Source organism: Xyrauchen texanus, chromosome 20, assembly GCF_025860055.1.
Source record: "Xyrauchen texanus isolate HMW12.3.18 chromosome 20, RBS_HiC_50CHRs, whole genome shotgun sequence".
In the NCBI taxonomy this organism is placed as follows: Eukaryota; Metazoa; Chordata; class Actinopteri; order Cypriniformes; family Catostomidae; genus Xyrauchen; species Xyrauchen texanus.
The window spans coordinates 26,252,820-26,278,730 of NC_068295.1; the positions used below are offsets into that span (position 1 = coordinate 26,252,820).

The window sequence follows — 25,911 nt, forward strand, 5'->3', positions numbered from 1 at the left end:
AACTGATTTTCATAAAAAACCAGACACTATCTGGCCTGTTGGCATTCTACTGCTTTTAATGAGGATTTAATGATGGCTAAATATTACTGTCAGCACTGAAAGGAAAGTTTTAAATCACTTACAGATATTTCTCATAAAGTCTCCGATTCAAAACCTCCACTGGGACAATGTAAACCCCTTTTAGAGTATGAAACAACAGTCGTGAAATATATTGTTGTTCTGGAAAGAGGGGCTGAATTAAGTCGTGTATGTTAATTGGTGTTTAATATTTCAAGGCAACTGCAATTTAAAACATGACACACCCCCTTTGTTCACTGTATCACCCCATTATAAATGATAATTTAAAGTGTCATCAACGTTTACAGTGTCTGACTCTGCAGAACAAAGTTTTGTGAACTTGCAGAGCAAAAATAACACGTGTTAAAACGGTCTGCTACACAGCACCACCCAGTGAGTGAAAAAATGAAATGCAGATACACATATCAACACCTTTACCACCCCCTCGACACCCACAGACAGACGCCCTCAGCCAGACATTACACCAGTTCCCAACAGAGGTCAAAGGTTTCAACAGCAATCCATCACCGGGTCTTGCCTACAGAGAGGTCATACTGAGAATATGGAAAGTTACGTTAACACCCCCTCACCTGTGTGTATGCTTATAGATTTGTGAATTATATCCATGACTGGAGTGGACTTAGCAACACACACACACACACACATTCACTTTTAAAAAGCAGAAAGTGAGCAGGGTGGGAGGTATGAAGACTATTTACAGGGTTCTGCCCTGGGAGGTCTTCCAGGGTACCACTGAAGATCTGATTACAGAGACACCACACATGAACTCACTGCATCCTGTCCCTGTCTTGATGGCATATGTCTGCAATATTCTGGGAAATTCCATTATGTGCATTCCAGTAGATCTGTACTGGCTTATCAGCTATCTATAATGAACTGTTCGTAATGTCACACTGCAGCAGTTCGAATGAAAACAATTACAGTAACTTTGCAGCCAAGTGTGCATGTCTTCTGATTTTTCTGAAGACGCCAATGAATCCAATCATACTTAAGCCACAGCTCAAAGTATATATGGGTAAAATATCAACAAATGCTTAATGAAACCACAGTACAGTGGTGGACAAACAGAACGCTTTGTTAGAGATAAAGTGCATGTTATAAAGGTTCACTAAATGTGTTGTGTGTAATTTTGTCCATGTTAAAATATTTACTGTGGCTGGGTTTTCATCCACGTATTTTAATGTGCATTTTGGGATATCACATAAACACTGCTGGATGGAAATTGAGTTTATTAGGAATACAATATTTGTATAAAAAAAAGTAATGTGACTGAATAACTCGACATAACTGAACTAACCAGTGAACCAATCATTGCATCTGAAATGTTGCTCTGGTCATCCTAAAATAAGGATGTCTAGAAAATCCAAAGCCTGCAAAGAGTTTGCAGAGGAAATAATTTGAATATAAACTTGAACCGAAGAGCAGGTTTATTGACACTTTTGAAAAATATATTATAGATCCACACAGCAAAGACATAAAGAAGGAGGAACACACACACACACATATAGTGCTCGCAGAAATGTGTGACATGCTGTCACTCCCAGACATGAGAAATGTTCTTCTCGAGTGTTTTGTCTCCATGCTCTAAACCGCGAGTAATTTATTAATAAAGGAGTCTCAGTGGCAACAATTTTGTTCTTTTAAACACATGGGATGGAAAACTGCTTTATTCGCACAATGTTTTTATGGTACTATGTTTTTTTTCGTATAAACTAAACATAGCTCCTGTTGCAGCTTAATATGCAGAGACAACTATAAAAATAAATATGTAGATTGATTTCCCATGAAAAGTACTGTAGCTCTATGGCACAATCAAAATTATTGTTCCATTTGTTTGAGCATAGGACCGGATTGACACAGTAACATCGGTTCAATAAATGGCATGAGTTTGGGGTGGGAATATTTTTCCTCTCTCAGACAGGCAGCAAACATCAAATTATTTTAGTTTTTCTTTCCAATGACTGCCTATGAAAATCTGTTAAGTATTTTATAGTCTGAACAGAAAAAACACATTAAATCTTATTTATACAGGCTGATCAAAACCATCGTCGTAGGTGCCTTGAAATCTGATTATAATTTTTTACGAATTTGACGTGTCTCGATCTAAATTTTCAGATGGGATTTCATGTTGTTTTGGGGTTTTTTTTATTCAATGTGCAACGAGTTAAGTCTGTTTGGAAACAATAATATTTTTTTGCAATTACACACTTCACCCTAAAGGATGAAATCAGAGAAGAGAGACCACAGGTGGTCCATACCGATGTCATAGGAGAGGAAGTCAGAGGAAAAGCATTTGGCCCCGTTACTGAGCGAGGTGTCGTTATGAGTGTTTCCCCCAAACACAAGCAGAACTCCATTGATCAGCACAGCAGTGTGAAGATATCTTGCCAGACCACTTTCCTTCAGAATAAACCTGGGGAAAGGCAAACACACATCTCATTGGCTATTGTAATACAGTGTGAGTGTGTGTTCATTTAGCTTATGGGAAAGAACAGTTGGTCTGAAGGTCACTCTCCACAGGGTCAGTCAGATACACAGACAGACGCCATCAGTTATATGGCACCACAGAGACATCTACCCACACACAAGCACACACTGACATGCATGCATAAGCACTTGTGCAAAAATGCACACAACTACAAACTCACAAACGCACAAACATACACATCAGCACACAGTAAAAACTTGCTTACACACACATTTGAGAAATTAGTTTACTAGCAACTATTTATCACAATGTTTCCCGGTGTGTGTGCTAAACTATACTTTGGTGTGTGCTATGTAATGTTTTGGGGGGAAAGTGAGCTAAATCTGAAAAATCCTCCCTTTCCACAAATGGAAATTTTCATTGTGTATTTTTTATTTTTTTTATTCTAAATACTAAACATTTTTTTAGGGGTAGGTTTAGGGTTAGTCTACTGTATAGTAATTCCAACTATCTTAATGGAATGGACATTTAGATAGCAAATAAAAATTTGTGGGTGTGTATACTGTTGGTTTATTTGTGATTTGTGTTTGGGGAGGTCAGGGGTTCTCAACGGGGGTGTTCAAAGTATGCCAGGGGGCGCTGAGATCAAATTAGTAGAGAGGGGGTTATTAGGTTACAAATGGGGGCGTTTATAAGTCATAATAATAATAATCAGTTGGTTCTCAATTATGCGGGTTGGTAAGCATTTGTACCACAGTTCATCTGATTTTGTAGTCTAGCAATGCATCTGAAGTATCTGGTTTAGCAACATCAAATACACAGGTGGAGTCACGACCTCCGCCAATGCACCTGAATGGCTTTGTAGATGGATATGGCTCAATGGACCGGTCTCGAGATCTTAAACTCCCAGCTTTGCGAGAATCGGTGAGAATCAAGGCGCAAGACATTGAAACCATTTGAATTCAGCACAGAATTCTACATCACCACTCTTGAATTTACTATAGTAACACTAACTTTACTTAAGGCACAAATAGATTGATAATAAATATTGTCATATCACTACTTCAGTTCTATTAAATTCGTCATGGGCTACATTAGGGGAGTGAGGGGATATAATACATTTTTGTTATAACTTAGAAATATTTATATTTTGTATTTATTGGTTTTATTGGTGTGTTTAGAGTAGGTCTTTTAAATGCCATAGTTTGTTTCATAGAAATCATGTTACATCTAACACTGGTGTGAAGAAGATCCATTGTAGGAAATTAGCGACTTTGTGGCAGAGTATATTTACAACTGACAGTATTCATCACCAATGTAAGAATTTATAAGTAAATTAGTTTAGGAATATTGGTCACGTAAGGGATAAGGGAATGAAGTAGGAGGGCGTTCATCAAAAAACGGTATTTGTGTAAACTTATTTTGTGTTGTTTTTGTATGTTACTGTCTGTTTTTTATTTATTTTTTATTTTGGTGGCGTTGAGGGAAGGGGATCTCCCCAATCCTGAAAAGATCTCTGACGTCACTGGGAGATTTTGGTATCTCTCTTGCACGTGCACTCTTCCTCGTTTCCCCATCTAACATCTAACATGCTCTTTTGATGATTTGTTTTCTTTAACCTTATATAATTACGTTTATTTTTGTTCAAGTGAGAAGGTAGGGGTTTATATTCTTTTTTTTCTTCTTTGGAACACGTTTGTTTATTTAGTGGAGACCAGGCCAGGGAAGCAGTGGCCCAGAAGACTCACCTTTTTCTTTTTTTATTCTTTTATGTAAGACCTTTTGAGGAGAACAGATGTAGTTAGGGTGCTTTGCTTTGGTTTGGTTCTTTCTATCTGCTCACTAGTTTTTGTGTAATGATCACTGGTAACATATTCCTTTTTTGCTTGATCAATGTTTAATATTTTGTTGTTATTGTTGGGGGGGGGGGGGGGTTTGGGGGGGGTGTTTCAACTGTTTATTGTTTTTGATCAAATCTATGGTGTTAGCTGTCTAAAAAGCAACCTCAAGCCTCTGTGATTTACTATGTTCTCTGTCATTTCTTTAAATGATTGTTTGAGACAAAACAATGGTTTTAGCTGTAACAGGCCTAAGTGTGACATATCTATCCTAATTAATTTTAACTCTTAAGTCCTGAATTCAAAAGTCAAACCATTCATAAATTCTTTCCCCACTTCTCTCTTTTGCTTTGCATATCATGTGTCATCTGTAGTTCAGCCTCATTGTGTTTGTGCGGTTAAGAGGGGGTTTGCTTTGTGAGATAAAGAGCACTCTTTGTTACTCTACATCCACTCAGCACTCCTCTCCACACTCTGTCAAACACCCCAAGCCCTGTAAGCAGAGCGCTGTTTGATGCATTGTGCAGCTCCTTTCACTTGCTCTGTCAATCAAAACCAGGAAATGAAGAGTGCACAGCCAGGCTTATATCTGTGCAAGATAGAGCAAAAGAGAGATTTTTGCTGTACAAAGAAAGGGAACATTTAGAGACAGGTTTTATGGTTAGGCCAAACAGCAAGACAAGCAAAAAGGAAGGCACTACAAAAACTGGGCATTTGTCTCTTTTGGTAATGCCTTCCATCTGTAAGCACATAAGAGCAGCTTCGTTCTAAGAGTAATGGATACAAAAGCTGTCTTTGGGAAGCCAACAACTTTGTATTGAACAGTTTTTGACACAAAAGAGAAACCTCAAATTTACTTCTACCCATATTTTATGATTATGTACCTTTACATTTAAAAAAGCATTTATAAAAGCATTGGTGGTACTGTAAATAAATCTTCACCCGCCATGTCTCTTTGAGAATTGAAGAAAAACAAAGTTGCATTGGCCGGGAATCGAACCCGGGCCTCCCGCGTGGCAGGCGAGAATTCTACCACTGAACCACCAATGCTCATATAACCTCACACAGTGCACATTTTCTGTGGACTTGTAGTTACACATAAATTGCTCACTTCACTATTAACAATGATGCTTTTTACAGAAAGGTAGGGGGAAACACCTGTATGAGAACTGACATGTTGGATTAATTCCTTTTGGAGAAGGACTAAGGCTCTATTGATACGCCAAAGACTCAGGCTTGTGTCTATCATCCTCAAGTATCCTGACATCATTCCTAGTGTCCTTACCAGCTTATGTGTAAATACTGTCATATTTCAGACATGTCAAAAAGTCTTTGGCAGCACAGTCATAGACTAAGTAAAGTGATTCCTGCTGACATGTGGTCTGATGTGTGTGTGGATGAAAAGTATTTGTGGTTTTTGTACAAGGCAGAGGCTGATGTGGTTAGTCACAGTCATGCAAAACACACACACAAACACACACATATAATGTCATACTTTTAAGATTATAAAAAGAACATAGTGTAAATGCTCACCAGGTGTGTGTGTGGACCTGATAGCGGTATAAATGATCCACTAGGCCGCATTTGTTGGCAGGGAGGGCTTTGTATCCTCCATGGACATATATGGAATGTGAGGAGCTGTCATACACACTGCTGTGGCCATATCCTCCCTGCACCAGCGCTCCATTTGTCTCTGCCACCGACCAGGAGTTAATGCCTGACAGATTTAGATTTAACCCTCAGTATAACATAGATGCACATGACACACAATACAAACATAATGCATGGTAACAAAACTCAACTAATCAACAGTCCTGTCTTCAGACTGTTCATTCTGTGTAGGCCTATACTTGCACAATAAGCCGCAAATAAAATCAAGCATGTAATAAGTCAAATAAAATTAATATATATATATGAACCTTTGGATTTATCATTTATTTCTAACTGTCCATGAAATGTGAGCTATAAAAACATAAGAACTCAAAATACAAGACCTGTTTTTTTCTAGACTGGCAAATTCTGTTCTGAATTTGTTTTTCAATAAATAAATAAAAAAAACACCAACGTTCACATGACCTATCAGTATGGCGTCACTGACTTTCATTTGCTCCCCAGGCCACTTTCTCTCTCTTTGGAACACCCATACCATTTTACCATCACTCCCTCTATCTGTGTTGGGGAGTCACTAACTACTGAACCAGACATTTAACTCAACAACTTCACAATATGAGCATTGGTGGTTCAGTGGTAGAATTCTCGCCTGCCACGCGGGAGGCCCGGGTTCGATTCCCGGCCAATGCAACTTTGTTTTTCAGCAGTTACCATTCAAACCGTCTTAATATTTAGTATATTTGCAATAGGAAGCACACATACCTATATATATATATATATATAAAATGGCCAAAATTGCTGTCTCACTTCATCTAACCCTTTTTGTAAGTTAATTATTATGCTAGTATACAGGGTGATCTGTCAAGTAAGTTACTTAGATTTACAGTCCAGTGGCCTCTGCCTTTCATTGCCAGCCTGTCTTGTTACAAATTTGTTTTTGTGATTCTTAGGTTTAAGAAGGTTTTTATTTATAAACGGCATACAATTATTTGGCATTATATTCACAAATTAACAGTGTGATGCATCTGCAACATACTTTTAACCATGTCTAATAACATCATTTAAAAAGTGAGAGCAGAGAAAGAGAGAACATAAATAATAGAGGTGTATGTGGAGTCTTATACCAGCTCAGACACGTTAATCTTTGTTCAAACCCTGACAGTGTGGTGGTACCTAAACCAAAGCCATGAGTGTGTATGTTTGAGTGGGTATGCTTTTGTGACAGAAAGTAAAAGGTGTCAAATAGAAAATCTCACTAATACAAAAGAAAGTGGAACACTTTTACTTTAATGAGTCTAGTCATGTCAACTCACATAACAGTGTCATTGGCAAAAGCATTGTGCTAACTACAGTACATATTGCCATCTGCTGGAAACCAGAGGAACTGCATGCAATTAAACAATGCAATAAAGCCTCACCATGACAGACAGCCCTAAAACTCCATACAATATTTTCTGTAACTAAGCAATCTTAATTCTTAATTCTTATCTCTAAACAATGTTACCCTGTGAGATATATTGGCACATCCAGTGGACATCAGTACTTACGAATGTTGTACTCCTGGACGTGGCTGAAGTAGCTATAAATGGGTGAATAGCCAAAAATCACCAACATGATGGGCTCTCCATTTCTGTTGTCCACTATGTGTGCAGTATGTCCCTCCACAGCAAAGTATTGAGCCTGCAGAACAGGGAAGGGATTCCTCAGGGACCAAGACCGGCTATGTGTATTAAACACCCACAGTTCATCTGTTACATTCCCGGAGCCTGCCTCCAGCTTCCCACCAAACATGTAGATATCATCCTGCAAAGGGCAGAGAGAACATTGCAGATATTAGGCTTAAAATCATGATATTTCTGCTATTTATGTGCCAGCAAATACCTGAGGCAGTGCAAAAGGTGGACATTACAGGAGCATATTCTCCTGTGTAAACAACCAATCAAAACATCTGAAAAGAACTCTCTGGAGAGGATCTTCCAGTCTAGTGACACTGCTGCATTCTGAAAGCAAGACGCAGTCCAAAGGATGTAACAGAATGCAGGTGTCTCAAGCCACATTTTTAAAAGTTGACTTCTTTAACCTAATGGTAAGATGTCAGTTTCACAAATGTTCGCATAGTAAAGCAACAGAAAAACAGCGCAAACAGGCGCAAAACAGCATTTGGCACCTAACAGAACCATGACCTGCACTTAGTCTATGCTATTGTTCCATGGTGGTTGGAGCACCTTACATTACACACTGTCCCTCTCTCTGCATCTCTTGCTCACCCTGAATACCCTACATAAATATTTAAAGAAACATGAATTACTGTATGACGTAACATAAGCCATTCCTTGACAATGGCTCTCAATTTTCACACAGGTTTTCATATCTTCGATTATATTTCCTTCCTGTTTCGCTAATAATGTAATTGTGAATATAAGATAAAGATAAAGGTGAGAAAAGGTGAGGACCTTTTATGATGGACGAAGCAGTAAACGAGGTCCACCACATATACGACATCACGCATGCACACACATACACACACACACAAAGAAACATGCACGACACAATTCCTAATCAATCTGGGCAATTGGCAGCCCGCAGGCCATATCTTTGAATGCGGATAGTCAGACAAACTTTGATTAAAGATTGATTTTAGTAAATTGAAATAGTGTTCATATGAAGATTGCATTCAGCCTAGGGTGTTATTACTTCTATCTACCAGTAGAGATAGTTTGTTCTAAAAAACGTAATGTTTGCCAAAATGAGTAATAAAACAAGAAAATGTACTATGAAAGCCGTGTTTTCCAGTCAAAATGCGATTTTTCTGTATACCAAGTTCGCGGGGAAACCCACGTGTTTGGAAATTGTTATTAAAAATTTCAAATTTGAATCACCATTACACAACTGCTCACAAAGAGAAGTATATAACTACAGAACTGCTCTCGATTTTAAAGGTAAAATACTGTATATTGGCAGCAAATCTTTTGACAAAAAACGTGACAGTGCGAGAATCACTAAAGGAATCTTATGCTGTTTTGCTCAGGCTTGTGAAAAAACAAAAAAAAAGTTGTTTTATGGTAGAAACAGAATAGCCTACAAATGTGCGATTGATATGTCGTGTAAGATTGTTGAAAGTTCTTGTGAACAGTATGATGTGTTTTGCATTGGAACCGTGAGTTTGTGTTTACTGGGGGGGGAACGAAAATATTTTTGTATTTATGCACTGAAGTGTTATGTTCTTGTATTCAGTAGTTATTGATGATAATACTGCAATATCATAGATACTATTTTTTATTTTTTATAAATAAGCATCCAAAACCTTTCTATTGTGGGGATGAAAATAGGATCATTTTCGGAAATATACAGACAATACAAATGAGACATTTATTTTCTATACAAATATGCATTATTGAGGTAGCTAATATTTAAAAAAAATTAAAATAAATGTTGGCCCCCATAACCAAGCTGCCCATCCCTGATTTAAAAGCATGTTTACTGGCCTACTGCTGTAACTGTGCACTCAGCAGTTTATGGAAAATAAAGATATCTGATTGACAACAGATTAATTAAATACAGTAATGAAACGGTAATGGTATTTCAGACAGATCATTGACTTTAAATGTTCTATTTGCCAGGGATTTTTTTTACCCCAATGAAAGCAGCTAATAAAATGAACAAGTGCAAGGTTTTGGGCAGATGTCCACTGAACTGCTGGACCGGTATACCCGCCCGCTGCCTCAGTAAATACAGGGGAAATAGCCCTATGAAATCTGTTTACACCGCAGATTTCTTATTTCCCGAAGACTCGTGCACACCAGCAGCACACTACACACCAGCATTAACATTAAGAATCTGAAAACGTTATTACAGGCCCTAGTAGAGAAGAACAGCCTGCAGAGGAAAACTCATTGGAAAGAATGACATTCAGGGATCAATCAGTTGTGTATGGAAAAACTTAAACCATTTTTATCTAATTAAACATTCAGCTCAGATGTGCAAGATAGTCTTACCTAAAATAAAACCTACTCATTGTTTTTTATCTAAACCAAATGAAGCTTATCCAAACAAAAACCTGGCCTGAAGGGATGAGAAAGTGTACATCTTGTACACTTTTCATTTGATCGCTGCTATTTCCACCAGTCCCTTTTCCGCTTGTCACACTACAGACTTCCTTTTATTACAGAGTTAGTTGTACAATCCACAAGTCATAATCATGAGAGCATTGGTGGTTCAGTGGTAGAATTCTCGCCTGCCACGCGGGAGGCCCGGGTTCGATTCCCGGCCAATGCAACTAGTATTTTTCCCTTACTCCTAAAAACACAACAAGTTAACATTACAATTTATACAAAGCTCTGTGTTATCCTAATACAGCAAACAAATTAATTCAATATATTTTATGTATTTATACAAGTGTCCTTGATCAATACACAAAGAAAATAGTGCAAGAAAAAAAAAATCAAGAGACCGTAAATGAGCTTTAGTTTAAAAAGTCAAACAGAAGTTCTAGTACAGAAAAAGCTAAACTTACCTTCAACTTTCATAATTTAACATACGACATCCCCAAAGATAGCAAGTCATAAACTGCACTGGAAATTGTCCTACTTTGTAAATTAATAAACATTTAATTATTTGAACTACTTTTGGTACACACTGTTTCTAGAGATAACAACCAAAACACACACAAAAAAATACAGTCAACTTAATGCAACAAGTAGATAAAGTGTAACAGTTCAAACTGATCACGGTCCGGTTTGTATTACGTTTTGGTGGAGTCAGTCAGGTTATGGGTACTACCATCTCCGTCAGGAGACAATAAAGGCTAATCAATCAATCAATCAATCAATCAATCAATCTCACAGGACCTGAAGTGGGAGACCCACACAGAGAAAAAGGCTCAGCAGAGGTTGTAATTCCTTTGCCAGTTAAGGGAGTTCAACCTGCCACAGGCTCTGCTAATCCAGTTCTACTCAGCAGTCATTTAGTCTGTCTTCTGCACTTTATTAACTGTCTGGTTTTGTGATGGTCGGACTTGCGTTTATTGTCAAATGAATGAGCATTACACTGAGGCCTGTACTCTGGAGCGGGATCGATTTGGAGATGTAGTGGAGTTCAAGTTGAGGCCTGGAAGACCAAGAAAACTTTCAGAGAGAACTCCTCGTATAATTGCTAGAAAGGCAAATCAAAACCCCTGTTTGACTGCAAAAGGCCTAAAGGAAGATTTAGCAGACTATGTAATAGTGCTGCACTGTTCTACTGTGCAACGACTCCTGCACAAATATGACCTTCATGGAAGAGTCATAAGATGAAAACATTTCCTGCATCCTCACCACGAATTTCAGCATCAGAAGTTTGCAAATGAGCATCTAAACAAGCCTGATGCATTTTAGAAACAAGTCCTGCAGACTGATGAAGTTAAAATATAACTTTTATGTTTGGAGAAAAAGGGTGCAGAATTTCATGAAAAGAACACCTCTCCAACTGTTAAGCACGGGGTGGAATTGATCATGCTTTGGGCTTGTGTTGATGCCAGTGGCACAGGGGAACATTTCACCGGTAGAGGAAAGAATGGATTAAATGAAATCCCAGCAAATTCTGGAAGCAAACATCACACCATCTGTAAAAAAGCTGAAGATGAAAAGAGGATTGCTTCTACAACAGGATAATGGTTCTAAACACACCTCAAAATCCACAATGGACTACCTCAAGAGGCACTAGCTGAAGGTTTTGCCATGGCCCTCACAGTCTATTGACCAAAACATCATCGAAAATCTGTAGATAGATCTCAAAAGAGCAGTGCATGCAAGAAGGCCCAAGAATCTCACAGAACTAGAAGCCTTTTGCAAGGAAGAATGGGCGAAAATCCCCCAAACAAGAATTGAAAGACATTTAGCTGGCTACAAAAAGCTTTTACAAGTTGTGATACTTTCCAGGGGGTGTTACTGACCATGTACGGACCATGCAGGGTGCCCAAACTTTTGCTTCAGGCCCTTTTCTTTTTTTGTTATTTTGAAAGTGTAAAAGATGGATATAAAATGCCACTGTATATTCAACATTCGGAAGCTGTACATCATTATAGAAAGAATAACCTTGCTGTAAAAATGGATGCTAGAAAGGATGTCGTAACCCAACACAAGTGTTTTAATCATATATGGAATTCCCACATTTTCATCAACATAGTTCAACATAACTTTGGCAATGAACACTCCAAACACTTAAATTTTTGTTATATGTCTGTCCGAACTAGCACTGAGTTCCTTAAAGATGGAAGGGAGTGTGTCTGTGTGCAGTTTCGGGCTCACCTGCGGCTCTGTGCGCACCCCATGCTATACAGGTGAAACTCGAAAAATTAGAATATCGTGCAAAAGTTCATTAATTTCAGTAATTCAACTTAAAAGGTGAAACTAATATATTATATAGACTCATTACAAGCAAAGTAAGATATTTCAAGCCTTTATTTGATATAATTTTGATGATTATGGCTTATAGCTTATGAAAACCCCAAATTCAGAATCTCAGAAAATTAGAATATTGTGAAAAGGTTCAGTATTGTAGGCTCAAAGTGTCACACTCTAATCAGCTAATTAATCCAAAACACCTGCAAAGGGTTCCTGAGCCTTTAAATGGTCTCTCAGTCTGGTTCAGTTGAATTCACAATCATGGGGAAGACTGCTGACCTGACAGTTGTGCAGAAAACCATCATTGACACCCTCCACAAGGAGGGAAAGCCTCAAAAGGTAATTGCAAAAGAAGTTGGATGTTCTCAAAGTGCTGTATCAAAGCACATTAATAGAAAGTTAAGTGGAAGGGAAAAGTGTGGAAGAAAAAGGTGCACAAACAGCAGGGATGACCGTAGCCTGGAGAGGATTGTCAGGAAAAGGCCATTCAAATGTGTGGGGGAGCTTCACAAGGAGTGGACTGAGGCTGGAGTTACTGCATCAAGAGCCACCACACACAGACGGGTCCTGGACATAGGCTTCAAATGTCAAACGTCTTACCTGGGCTAAAGAAAAAAAGAACTGGTCTGTTGCTCAGTGGTCCAAAGTCCTCTTTTCTGATGAGAGCAAATTTTGCATCTCATTTGGAAACTAAGGTCCCAGAGTCTGGAGGAAGAATGGAGAGGCACACAATTCAAGATGCTTGAAGTCCAGTGTGAAGTTTCCACAGTCTGTGTTGGTTTGGGGAGCCATGTCATCGGCTGGTGTTGGTCCACTGTGCTTTATTAAGTCCAGAGTCAACGCAGCCGTCTACCGGGACATTTTAGAGCACTTCATGCTTCCTTCAGCAGACAAGCTTTATGGAGATGCTGACTTCATTTTCCAGCAGGACTTGGCACCTGCCCACACTGCCAAAAGTACCAAAACCTGGTTCAATGACCATGGTATTACTGTGCTTGATTGGCCAGCAAACTCGCCTGACCTGAACCCCATAAAGAATCTATGGGGCATTGCCAAGAGAAAGATGAGAGACATGAGACCAAACAATGCAGAAGAGCTGAAGGCCGCTATTGAAGCATCTTGGTCTTCCATAACACCTCAGCAGTGCCACAGGCTGATAGCATCCGTGCCACAGGCTGATAGCGTCCATGCCACGCCGCATTGAGGCAGTAATTAATGCAAAAGGGGCCCAAACCAAGTACTGAGTACATATGCATGATTATACTTTTCAGAGGGCCGACATTTCTGTATTTAAAATCTTTTTTTTTTATTGATTTCATGTAATATTCTAATTTTCTGAGATTCTGAATTTGGGGTTTTCATAAGCTGTAAGCCATAATCATCAAAATTATATCAAATAAAGGCTTGAAATATCTTACTTTGCTTGTAATGAGTCTATATAATATATTAGTTTCACCTGTTAAGTTGAATTACTGAAATTAATTAACTTTTGCACGATATTCTAATTTTTCGAGTTTCACCTGTATATTCCCGAGTTATGTCAGTGTACATAAATAATCAAACAATGATGTATTACCAGTATACGGCACTAGTGTCAAGCAAAGTCTGCAAACAATGCCTGTTTTGTAAAGGTTTTATGACCATTGCTGTTGTGATTGACTGCAAAAATAAAAAGTTCCCAGACAGTAGACTTGAATGAATCAGGGGCTTCTATCTTGCGGCTTGTTTTCTGAGCTTGCCATTTTCAACTTCACACTAATACGTGCAAAATTGAGACGCCATCAACTGATGTAACATACTTACAGTTAATAATATAGCTTCTCTCCATAGAAAGTTGACTCATGTGAAACAGGCAGAGCATGTCTACAGAGCGATACAGATGCATTAGCGAAGGTTATTACAGCGCATGTCTATTTGGCACTTTAATTTCTTCGCCAAACTGTATGATCCAGATGTGTCATTAAACTTCAGAAGAACCGCGGTGCAAATGCTAACCGAACCGTGAATGGCAAACCGTATGGTTTGTTTTTTTACGAGAACAGTTACATCCTCAGAATCAATCAACAATCTGAAAATGGTTCTGCATATCTATGCCAAATATCCAAAATACTCACTGAGGCATTGTTATGCAAAGCAAGCTTGAATCAGTGAGTTTACCTTGTGGAGAGCCAGGGAGTGTCCATAGCGCTGCAGGGGGCCACCGTTGATTGGCACTACATCCCATGTGCTGCTTTCTAGATTATAGCTGCAAAACAGAGAAAGAAATATAAAAGGAAGAAATAGAAAGCACATCTCAACCCAATTCAAGTTGGTAAGTGGAAAAGTAGTAACTGCTAGAGAATATGTAAGCTTGTAACTGTAAACTTTAATCCTCTGATGCATGACAAAACTTTTTTTCTTCAAAACAAAAATTGTAATAATTTCCAATCTTTTTTTTATTTATATGTTTTCAGAAATCTAAGACAATAGTAGATATTCAAACACTGAGACGGTGGGCAGCGGCAAAACCCGTCCAACTAGCACATGGTCATAGAGTGTCAAGGATAAGTTAAACATGTTCAGACACGTGGCATTTGAACTTAGCTATGTTACAGCTTCACACTTCTAATATCAAGGTGCCTACGAGGAGATAACTTAATGGTTTCTATGTATTCCATCCAATCCGTTCAAAAATAAAACAATGCACAGACCGTCGGTTAAAATTTCCCCCCCAGGTGTCAAACTACAACACGCATTTCCATGGCAACCTATAGGACCCCATCTACTGCCTGACGACATTAAGCTTCGTAGATTTTTTAAATGATATACAACAAACTAAAACTCATTACAATGTATTGAATGCAGATCTATCTATTGTGTATTGTAGGACTGTATGGCTAGGGGAGTTTGATTTATGCGAGGTGCTGGGGGGAGGGGTGATGACGTCACGACTAGTCTAATTTGACTTTACTAATTACCTCGACAAGTTGTCTATTAAAAATCAGTAGTCATGCAACCCTAATTGGTTATTTGTATCACCAGGCAGCAGAACTTACTTTATTACCATCTGAAAGGAACTGTAGTTAAAGGTGAACCCTCCAATCACCCACATGAGCTTGCCATGAACCACTGCTTTATGGGAAGCCCGGCCCAGTGACTGTCCATCAGGCTTCAAGTTGGGCAAAAACCAGTATGGCTCAGCTGATGGGACTTTTAAAGAACAATCTGGACCTGAGATAGGAAATCTTAAGTTAGACAAGAAACTAGATAGATGCATTCAACAAAAGAGATGATCTCAGTGATTGTGAACTGCTAAAAATACACTTAAGACCACAAAACATTTTATCATCCTTGTCTACAACTTATAGTTGCCGTAAGCAATTTTTTAATGGAAAGGTATCCAAAATTGGTCCTACTCCCTGAAAGATATGAATGAAATAAGTGTCCTGTGATATCTCACCAGTCTCTGTGACAGCTGTAGACTTTGTAAACAGCAAACAAAAATGTGTCCGCGGACAATGGTGCTTTCTGCATGTCAATCATTTTGCGTGTTTTCATAGTGTTGTAGTTGCAGTGAATTATTGAGGCATAATGCATTTTTATGCCATGTTGTTCATAACAGTTGACAGTTGAGGGCACTATTATGCTGCTGTTGTTTTTAACAACCGTTTCTGATCGTGTCAGTCTCAATAAAGCTCATTTGGTATCTTTGGAGAGCAGGGTTTTGGAAAGAGAGGGCGTGTCTTATCCAGTGGCTGAGCTTTGTGGAAGTAGAACAGATGAAATCGCTTACAGGACCTTTAAGGTGCATTTTTAGTGACATGATCAATAAGTCAAATCTCTCATGCACCATCTTTTTTTTTAAATCTTGATTTGTTTTATGTTTCAAACATTCTTATAAATCAGACTCCTGGAACTTCATAATTCAATCTATTTGTTGTATTTGTTTATGAATTGTAAAAATAGAAGAAGAAAAAAGAAGAAACATAATGAACATTGAGCTTCAAAGTTTTTCCCTGTATTATTGACAAAGTAACCTGCAGGTGCAGACAGACTCTAATGGAGAGGCAGACTGAACGTTTCTAAAACTGATCCACCACTGCCCTCTAGTGGTTGTTAAAAACATCTCTGAGTCAAGAATGAGGTTCAAATAAATCCGAAGCATGCAGGAGGGGGTCAGTCTTTTCAAAACTCTATTCAGTTCATTCCCCTTTTTAAAAACATTAAAAACAGTACATCTTCTCAGATATCAATAACAGCCCTGTAAAGGTGTGAGGAAAAAACATTTTTTGTTACAAATCTCAATTCATGAAACATTAAGCTTAGTATGTTAATAAAATGATGAATAGCAATTGTGCCGAGCTCCACACAAACAGATTTTCTCTGCAAGAAGTTTCATCCGTTTTATTCTTAATGTATAGTACTTTAATGCACTGCTTGTTCACTGTAGGACGTCAAATTGCTTTATTGCTTTTTAATATCATTTTAATAAGGAATTAGGAGGTCTGTAGCAATTTCCACCCCTAGTAATTAAAACACACACACATCAGCTTCTTTAAATATCATTGAAATTAGGGCTACCCCCGACCATAGATTTTCCTAGTCGACTAGTAGTCAGAAAATGCTCCAGGGCTGTGAAAGAATGTTGTAAATAAGTAACATTGCTAACACTGTCCTACATCACAGAGAAATACTAAACCATAATAATGAGCCTTTAAAATAAAACTTTTACAAGCGAGCCGTATTGACACCGGCAAAAGCGGTAATGATTCTGAAAAAACGGAAAAACCAGCAAGGAGATCGACGATGGTCAGAGTGATCGCCAATAGCTGATGCCTTTGACCATGTCAAGACGATATTTGGCTTGTTTTCCCATTAATGTATTACATTGTTATTATTATTAGGCTATTATTATTATCAAATTAGTATTACAAATAATTTACCCTGCAGCTTAAAGAAACACACTTTATTATAATTTTAAGAAAAAGATGACAGAAAAGCTGTCTATGCAGACACGTAGAACACACGCTTGTAAAAGGTTCTCACTCTTTCTTTGTTTCGGTCTTCGGAATGTATTTGTATTTTTTTGCAAGAACAGTATCATCTATGAGTGCAGCAAAAGACCACAGACAACTCAGCTCAGGAGGTGTTTTGAGAACAGTTCACTTTATTTCCACAGAGCAGTTCGTTGTGAGCGCTACTCTGCAGGTTCACTTTATATATAGCCTATACATCTGTGATTAAAACATAAAATAATACAAAAACACAGTCATCTCAAACCATGATTTATATTTCAGTGATTATTATCATCATTATATATTTTTTTTTTTATATTTATAATTGTTTTTATGTCTTCATTTGTGTAAGTAATTTTCTGCCTGCATGTTTAGACGGATACTTGCCTGACAGTAAATGGAAAGGTGTATATATATAAAGGAGGGAACAAAACAAATTTATTCACACACAAAAATAAAGGTGGTGTATGACAAAAGCTTGGAGGATCATCAGAGATTCCAGCTACCCTAGCCATGGGCTGCTCTCACTGCTACCATCAGGCAGGCTGTATCACAGCATCAGCACTCGCACCAGCCGACTTCATGACAGCTTCTTACCCCAGGCAATAATACTTTTGAACTCTTGATCGCTCACAATACATATATCAGCACTGTACTTTATTAGCCTCAGACTGGACTCACATTATATACTTCACTTAATAACACACTGGCAACTGACTATCAACCAACAGCTGAATGTCAACACAACACTTCATATTTATTTCCAGTGATTACATGTGTGTGTGTGTGTGTGGGGGGTCTTCTTATTTCTTAGAAGAACAGTTCTTCTTATTTTGTGTATACTGTAAATTGTATATTATTAGGTGTATATTGTGTTGTGTAACAAGCTGTGTAAATTGTGGTATGTGTAAATCAGATGTTTATTGTAATTGTCATACTGCTATGTTGCTTGGAACTGCACTCAAGACTTTCACCCACTGTTGCACTTGTGAATATGGTTAAGTGACAATAAAGGGATTTGATTTGACATGATCAAATCAGTAGAGACTGCACAGATAAGTAGGTTATTTGCCAGAGATTTGTAAACAACTGTTGTAAAGACATCTTTCAAAAAGTTTAACAACACACATTTTAAATGCACTTAATTTTTTTTCCAGTTTCATTTTTATTTTTAAGTTAAAATAAATAAAAAATAAAGCAAAAAGTTTGAAATCAAGGCTTGCTTAATTGTGTAGGCTTAACCCTAACCCTGCTTAACAAAAATTACCCCATAGTACCACCTAGCGCCCAACCAGCGGTAATAGTGTTGTTCATCGGACTCCTGTAGTTTTTTCTGCAACCAACCGACCAATCAAAACTTTGTCGACCAAGGCTCTTCTCATTGACTAACGTATGGTCAACTATTATGGGGCAGCCCTAAATAAAATAAATAAAAAACGAATTATAAATAAACACTGCTAAAACTGTGCATTGCACACAGCCTCATAATCATTAAAAATTATTAAATAATCAATTTATTATAAAAGTGTGTAAGAAGTCTTCGTATGCATCTTCTGCTCTACTACTACCTTTCCAGGTGCGGCTGCCCTCCCTCCCGATCACCACAGTGCCCCTCAGGTTTTCTAATCTGTGGTCAAATACGGTACTGCAATGAGCCAACATTGAGACCCATTGGGGCAGAAATAAATCTGCCTATAAACTTAGTGACAAACCAAATGTAACTTTAGTATTAGTGTGCACCAGCAGTGACAGATTGAGAACATGGCGAGCACTATTGATGAACGTGTGTGTAACAGCTTGTCATTTCTATTGCAAATTCAAGAAAAATATATCATCAAAAAATAAAATAGTTTGGCAATCAAAAGATAAAGAGTAGGTGATAAGACATTTTATGTTTTGTATGATGACAAATTGTATGTCAAAAAGCCTTGGCTCTGGAAACTTTCAGTTTGAAATTTACTATGTGTGAAGAGGAGTGAGTGCAGGCCCCCAATCGGGCTAATCAGCCGAGGAGAGGGATAAGGCCGAGCCGGATGCAGCAGCTTGGGAGAGAGAGAGCCACACACAGCTGCCGTGTGTGTGTTTATCTTTTTAAGTTTTCATTTAACATTATATTGATGATTTGTCAAAGTCCCGCCTACTCCTTGCCCATTTTAATCTTATATTGGCGTCAAAACCCGGGAACGAGGGATGTGCTGTCGTGGAGTCTTCGGCACTGCCGTCTGCCCAAAGAAGCAGCAGAGGTCGTCCACCAGGGGACCGCCTGGATGCAGAGGAACAGCCTGGGCTCACTGCCAGGGGCGGAGGGGTTTACTACCAGCAGCCAGAACACAGAGGGGCGTTCCATCCACCAGGGGTCGGAGGACTCGCTCTGGTCCGCTCGGGGGGGAGCGGCGGTCATCCGCCAGAGGGTGGAGGAGTGGTCGAGGACCAGGTGACGGCATGTCTGAGAACCGGCAAGCAATTTATTTTCTCACTCTCCTCTCTCTCTCTCACTGTTGCTCCACCTTGCCCTTTCCCTCTCCTCTTTTTCCTCCCCTTGTCTACCTTCCAGGTGTCGAAAGGCAGAGAAAGCCTGCCGGCAGGCGTGGCCGGAAGGCGGATGTACACCATGAGGCAAAGGAGGGAGGAGTGTGATGAGGAGGAGCATAAGTGGGCGTAAGTATGCACGGCCGGCCCCCAATCTGGCTAATCACCAGAAGAGAGGGATAAGGCCAAGCCGGATGCAGCAGTTCGGGAGAGAGAGAGAGTGCCACACGCAGCTGCCACATCCACGTTATTTTATCCATATTGTTCTGTACATTCACTGAGAGGACAGAGCAGCTTTAGTATTGATTGATTGTTCTCGGATAGTTGTGTTGGGCCTGACTGAGTTGGATGTCTGTTCGATTGCTTTATACTGTGTTGTTATTGGGCTGAAGTAAAGTGATAGACAGTAACTCCCATCACTTTTTCCAGATTCATCTTTACACCAAACATATGATTTTTGGAGTTGCAGTGTTTATGGCAACAATGACCGCCTGGCACGAGCAGAGCCCTTCCGAAAGTTGACCCTTCAAGGTCAGCATAGAATAGCATAGCACAGCAGTCCCATTGACATTCTATGGGCGTACACTGGCTAGGAGACAAGAGGCCATTCTTTTTGAATGGAGAAGAATTTTCACAACATTGAATTAACTGCTTTTGGTGATGAAACAGTTCATCACTTAATGAATTGACCACCTGTCCACTAATCTTAAGCATGATTTACACAAAATAGGTGTAAACTAGGACTGTCCCGATCAGCTTTTTTGGCCCTGATCCAATATTTAAATATTAAATATCTGCCGATATCGAGTCCCGATCCGATACTTGTATTTGCCAAGATAATAGAGCTACAGACTGTTTTTTTTTTTTTTTGTTAACAAAAATAACTAAGTAAACAAAGTAACTAAAAGATGTCTACAGATTAATACATTTAACATAAGCATTTTTATTAAACTCACATATAAAATCAACTTCTACTTAGAATGGTGTAATAGCGTATTTTAAGTTTAATATTCAGGTACAAAAATAAATCACAAATCCACTGAGTTCTGTATGGATGAATAGAAATCTTAAATACGCTTACAAATGGTATAAACAGCTTAACTTGAATAGTCACAACAAAAAACTGTATTCTATAAAAAGGTATTCAAAATGTGTAGTTTAATTTGTTTTTAAACCTGTTAGCAGACTCTATATCCTCTTCCTGTTCACTGTGCAACGAGTCTGAATAGCTACCGTAATGACTCTAGAAAATGGGCAAATTAATATTCATACACATGTAATTCTTACACATTTTTAAAAACAAACCAGCCTATTCATCTCAATTACATCATGTCTGAAAGTTTAAATTCATGAATGCTTAGAATTGCCAACAACTCACCCTTCATAGGCCATTCTGTCATACCTCAAGGGCTGAGAAAGCACTCATTCAGTGTGTGTGATTGCCTGCAGGCTGCAAAAATGATCAGCCCAAAACATCGGCCGATCACGGATTTAAGACGAATATTGGCCAGTTTAGATCGGCAGACGATCGGTTGGGACATCTCTAGTGTAAGCTATGAGTTGATAAAATGATGATTTATTAAGAGAAGTAATAGAAGATTGTATGACATGTAGATGTCAGATTACGGCTCTCCCCATTGATTTGTATAGTATCCGTAAACTGTGAATTTCTGGCATAAAATGCAAGTTGACCGTTACAAGCTGTTATGCTCTCTTCAATGATAGAGCTGCAATGGTTGCTATCTCTATAATAGAAGAGCTCTGACGTGAGTCTGATCGTAGTGCTCTTTTTTTCCTCCCTCAAACACAAATGTGCAGAGAGAGAGAGAAGGCAGATGAAATGAACATTCACACATTAGTTTCAAACAAAGTCTCTTAACTTTCTTGCCATCTTTTATCTGTCAAAATGACATTTGTAATTATCCGTTAAAAAAATTCTGGATGACTGACAAGGGCTTGGGAATAAAAGCTCTTGCATCACACATACACGGGAGGGAGAGAGAGAAGGTGCGTGTATGTGAGAGAATCTACATTTATCAGATAAAGTAAAATATAAAAAAAGTAAGATAAAATAAAAAAACTGATGTACTAGATTTAAATGGTTCAAACTCATTAAAATGTTTCTCATGTTTTCAAACTGGTCTTAGAAGCACAATGCACACATGTGCAACCACGTCATTATATTACTATACTCATACTCGTAAATATTAAATGATGACACAAATACCAAGTACGAGTATTTACCCACATGTATCTGCCCGATACGCGTACTACCAAGTAGTACCAGTGCATCTCTAATTATTATGATCACCAGCCCCTTACCTTGCCAGCTGTCATTGCAGACACAGAGCTTCTCTCCAGTGAGGTCACAGTATCCACGATCAGGACTTCCACAGTCATCCCAGCAGTAAGGAACATCACAGGCCTCACCTTTCCAGTATCGCTCACACTCACAGTACACACTACTGGAGATGGAGTTGCCTGTAGTACACTTCCCATGGCCCGAACAGTTATTAGGACAGGAGTTTATCCTGAACAGCACAAGAGGGGGGATAGAGGCAGATATTAGGGCAACAAAGGAATAAAAGATAATTATCTAATTATCAAAACTCTGGATAGTTATCGCAGGAGTGAGTTAATTCTCTTTTAATCTGCCCAGTCAAAGCATTGTGGCTATTTTAAATCTTTATTAGTTTCAGTCACATTGACCAAGTTTCCATCCACGTTTTGCATTGTTCTGTTATTGACAAAGTGGAAATGCGTAAAAAAAACGAATTTGAAATTTGCTGTCTCGTGTTCATTTCCATTCAAATGGCCTTTTACCGATAAAATGGTGTGCATGGTAATGTAATTCATAAAAAAAAATGTAATTCTTATGTTTGTTGCATAAATTTTGGTGTAGCACAAAATAAATCTGCTCTTGAGGCATTTCTATACAGAATTTTGTGTTTATCGAAAATTGTGTACCTTTCTCATCCTAGATGTCCCTACATTTGTGTATAATGGAGAGAGTATTGAGGTAATTTATTGAAATTGGCCAGCTTACTGTCATTTTAATTTCACACAACTGCAATTGTAAGAAGCATCAAAAGATGACGTCGAAAAGGAGAATTATGATTGTCTGTATCTGGGATTATTCGTTTTTTCACCAGGATGTCAACTGCATGGGATTAAAGGCATAATTCACACAAAAATGAAAATTCTCTCATCATTTACTCACCCTCAAGCTATCCCATGTGTGTATGAATTTCTTTCCTCATCAGCACACATTTGAAGAAAAATAGAAAAATATCTTAGATCAGTAGGTCCTTAAAATGGAAGGTGATCAGACCTTTGAAGCTCCAAAAAGAACAGACAGTCAGCATAAAGATAATCAATACGACTCCACTGGATAAATTAATGTCTTCTAAAGCAAAACCATCACTTTTGCTGCAAAAAGATCAATATTTAAGCACATTTTATCTATACATCATCGCTTTCGTCAGCAGCCGTGTGTGCATTCACGAGAGGGAGGAATTAATGTGGTCTCAAGTGCCATATTGGCATTGGCATGTTATGGATGTAATCTCATGTTTTCTCTCATTGAGACATCCAGGATGAGCACACATAAACCCCTTGTGAGTAAACAAACTCTGTTTCCCCTATATGCATTCAGCAGAGGTGCAGCTGAATATTCTTGATGCAACATAACCCTTGCCAGCCCCAGTCAACTGTGCGCTTTGTACACTGAGAAAGAGACCCCATACATACACAAACACAAATACACGTACATACTCACAATGACATCACCGCATAACACACGTATCAAACTCACTTCATTTCATGTGGCCCGTGAGCTAATTTAGGATGGCAGGGAATTGCAACGTTTCACTGAACAATCAGTTAACGCTTTCCTCATGAATATTATAAGCCTTCCCCTGTCATCTTAATATGTTTTGGAGCACATTTTGCTTGCTTCAAAAGCAGAATGAAACAGCGCTACACTAACCATTTATCAACACGGCTCAATCATGGATAAATGAGGGCAGAGTAGGTGCGGTAAATTGCGGACTGGTTTCAACCTCACAGACTATATTAAATGAGCGTGTGAACCAGTGAGATTCAGTGTTATAATAGTTTTGGATTTTTAATTGAGTTTTTATTTATATTTTATACTCAATTTGTCATTACAGTTTAGTTTAGTTTTTTAGTTTTCACAGTTTGTCTGTTAGTTTTAGTTCAATTTAAATTTTCTCTGTGTTTTTTAGTTTCAGTTTAGTTTAGTGGATTGTAAATATAGTGAATATGGGCAAAGTGACAAAAGACATTTACGCTTGATCCACATTCTATCCATATGTATTTCATTAAATGATTATAAATCATTACTAAACAAATCCTTGGGGAGTAAACAATTAAAGGGATAGTTCAAATTTAAGTTCTTTAATCATGGTTATTAAATATATAAAGAATATTTCAGCTCTGTAGGTCCATAGAGGCCAAAACTTTGAAGCTCTAAAAAGCACATAAAGGGAGCATAAACGTTATGAACATGACTCCAGTGATTTAATCCATGATATTGAGAGCAATATGATAGCTGTAAGTGAGAAACAGATAAATATTTAAGTCCTTTTTTACTTTAAATCTTGATATCAGCAGTCTCCTTGGCAATCATGATTTCAAGCTCAATTATTTTTCCCAGCACCATCTAACACTGCGAACTGTACTAGTAAGTACAATCAAGCTTGAAATCATGATTGTTCCAGTAGAATGCAATTGCAAGGTCTGCAGTTAAAAAGGAGTTACATTTTGGTCTGTTCTCATACAAAACAGATTAGATAACTTCAGAAGACGTGGATTTAAACAATTAAATGTTGCTTATGTGCCTTTAAAAGGTTCAAAGTTTCAGAACCCATTCACTTGAATTGTATGGACCTACAGAGCTGAAATATTCTTCTAAAAATCTTCATTTGTGCCCAGCTGAAGAAAGAAAGTTTTATACATCTGGGATGGCATGAGGGTGAGTAAATGATAAGAGTTAACATTTTTGGGTCAACTTTCCCTAAATCTTTTTGAGGTTTAAAATTTATGATTTTACTTTGGGATGTGGCAGAACTTATTCCATGACCACTGGTGGGAAAAGCAATGGTAAAGAAAATGACAGAAATTTGAAGTAAATCTAGTTAAGCTTATAAACAAGAAAAAGTTAACTTAATGTTATGATGCAAAAGTGTAGAAAAAAACATAAAAAAAATATTTCAAATATATAAATATTTATTTATTTTTCTAGAGAATATTTTTTCTCTGTCCCACTTAACATCTGAGATTTGGTCAAAAGAGGATCTTCAAAGGTTCTACTTCCAGTATTGAATATTTCTTATTTTTTGCTTTTGACTAAGGTACAAGACATCCTAAGGTTAGGTTATGTGGCGTTTGGAGCATAATTCAAAGTGTCAAGAAAATAAAAATGTCCTAAATTGTCCCACTTTGCCCATATTCATCATAAGTCGAAAACTAAAATTATATCAAGATAATTTTTATTTTAGATCGTTTTGGAGTTATGATTAAGTATTTGAATTTAGTTTCAGTTTTTTCCAATAATTTCCATTTTTATTATTATTTTAGTTAAAATGATTATAGTTAGTTTTCGTTTTCGTTAACTATAATAACACTGGTGAGATTCGCTGTGGGGATTGCAAACCTGTTTGAATGAGGTACAGAATTGTCTCCAAATGATGAAACTAGTTTAAAACAAACAGCCCTCACATTCTAAACAAAGAAAACCAGAGAAAACATAAATTAGAAGGCCTTTCAATTATCAGATCACAACACATACCAAAATGGATCACAGATTTACTGTAGTTACACTAAACGTTCTACATTAACAATGGAAGTTGTGGCAGAACATTTCTAAATGTATTTAGACTGCTGTTTTTCATTACAAAAATGCCATAGTTCTTTATATAAAAATATCAGTTGTTTTGTTTGCCATCAGAAATTCTAAGAGATGACTAATTTAATCAGTAGGAGCCTGATGAAATGAATCTGTAAAAAAGAACTTAGTCACACTCTCAGTA

General features: G+C 37.9%; 1 protein-coding gene and 3 non-coding genes across 5 annotated transcripts in view; 2 read left to right on the forward strand and 2 right to left on the reverse strand.

Annotated features, from left to right (window-relative positions):
- Positions 1-25,911, reverse strand: part of atrnl1a (attractin-like 1a) — a 421,271-nt gene that overhangs the window by 363,801 nt on the left and 31,559 nt on the right. For both annotated transcript variants that reach the window (XM_052150500.1, XM_052150501.1), the window contains exons 5-10: positions 22,181-22,389; positions 15,371-15,545; positions 14,493-14,580; positions 7,503-7,758; positions 5,878-6,061; positions 2,337-2,491 (exon numbers count right to left, since the gene is read on the reverse strand). In XM_052150500.1, coding sequence (XP_052006460.1) covers positions 2,337-2,491; positions 5,878-6,061; positions 7,503-7,758; positions 14,493-14,580; positions 15,371-15,545; positions 22,181-22,389 — 1,067 coding nt within the window. The remainder of the gene's footprint in view (positions 1-2,336; positions 2,492-5,877; positions 6,062-7,502; positions 7,759-14,492; positions 14,581-15,370; positions 15,546-22,180; positions 22,390-25,911) is intronic.
- Positions 5,324-5,394, reverse strand: trnag-gcc (transfer RNA glycine (anticodon GCC)). Its single transcript has one exon. It is a non-coding gene; the product is annotated as a tRNA-Gly (tRNA).
- Positions 6,575-6,645, forward strand: trnag-gcc (transfer RNA glycine (anticodon GCC)). Its single transcript has one exon. It is a non-coding gene; the product is annotated as a tRNA-Gly (tRNA).
- On the forward strand, positions 10,160-10,230 carry trnag-gcc (transfer RNA glycine (anticodon GCC)). Its single transcript has one exon. It is a non-coding gene; the product is annotated as a tRNA-Gly (tRNA).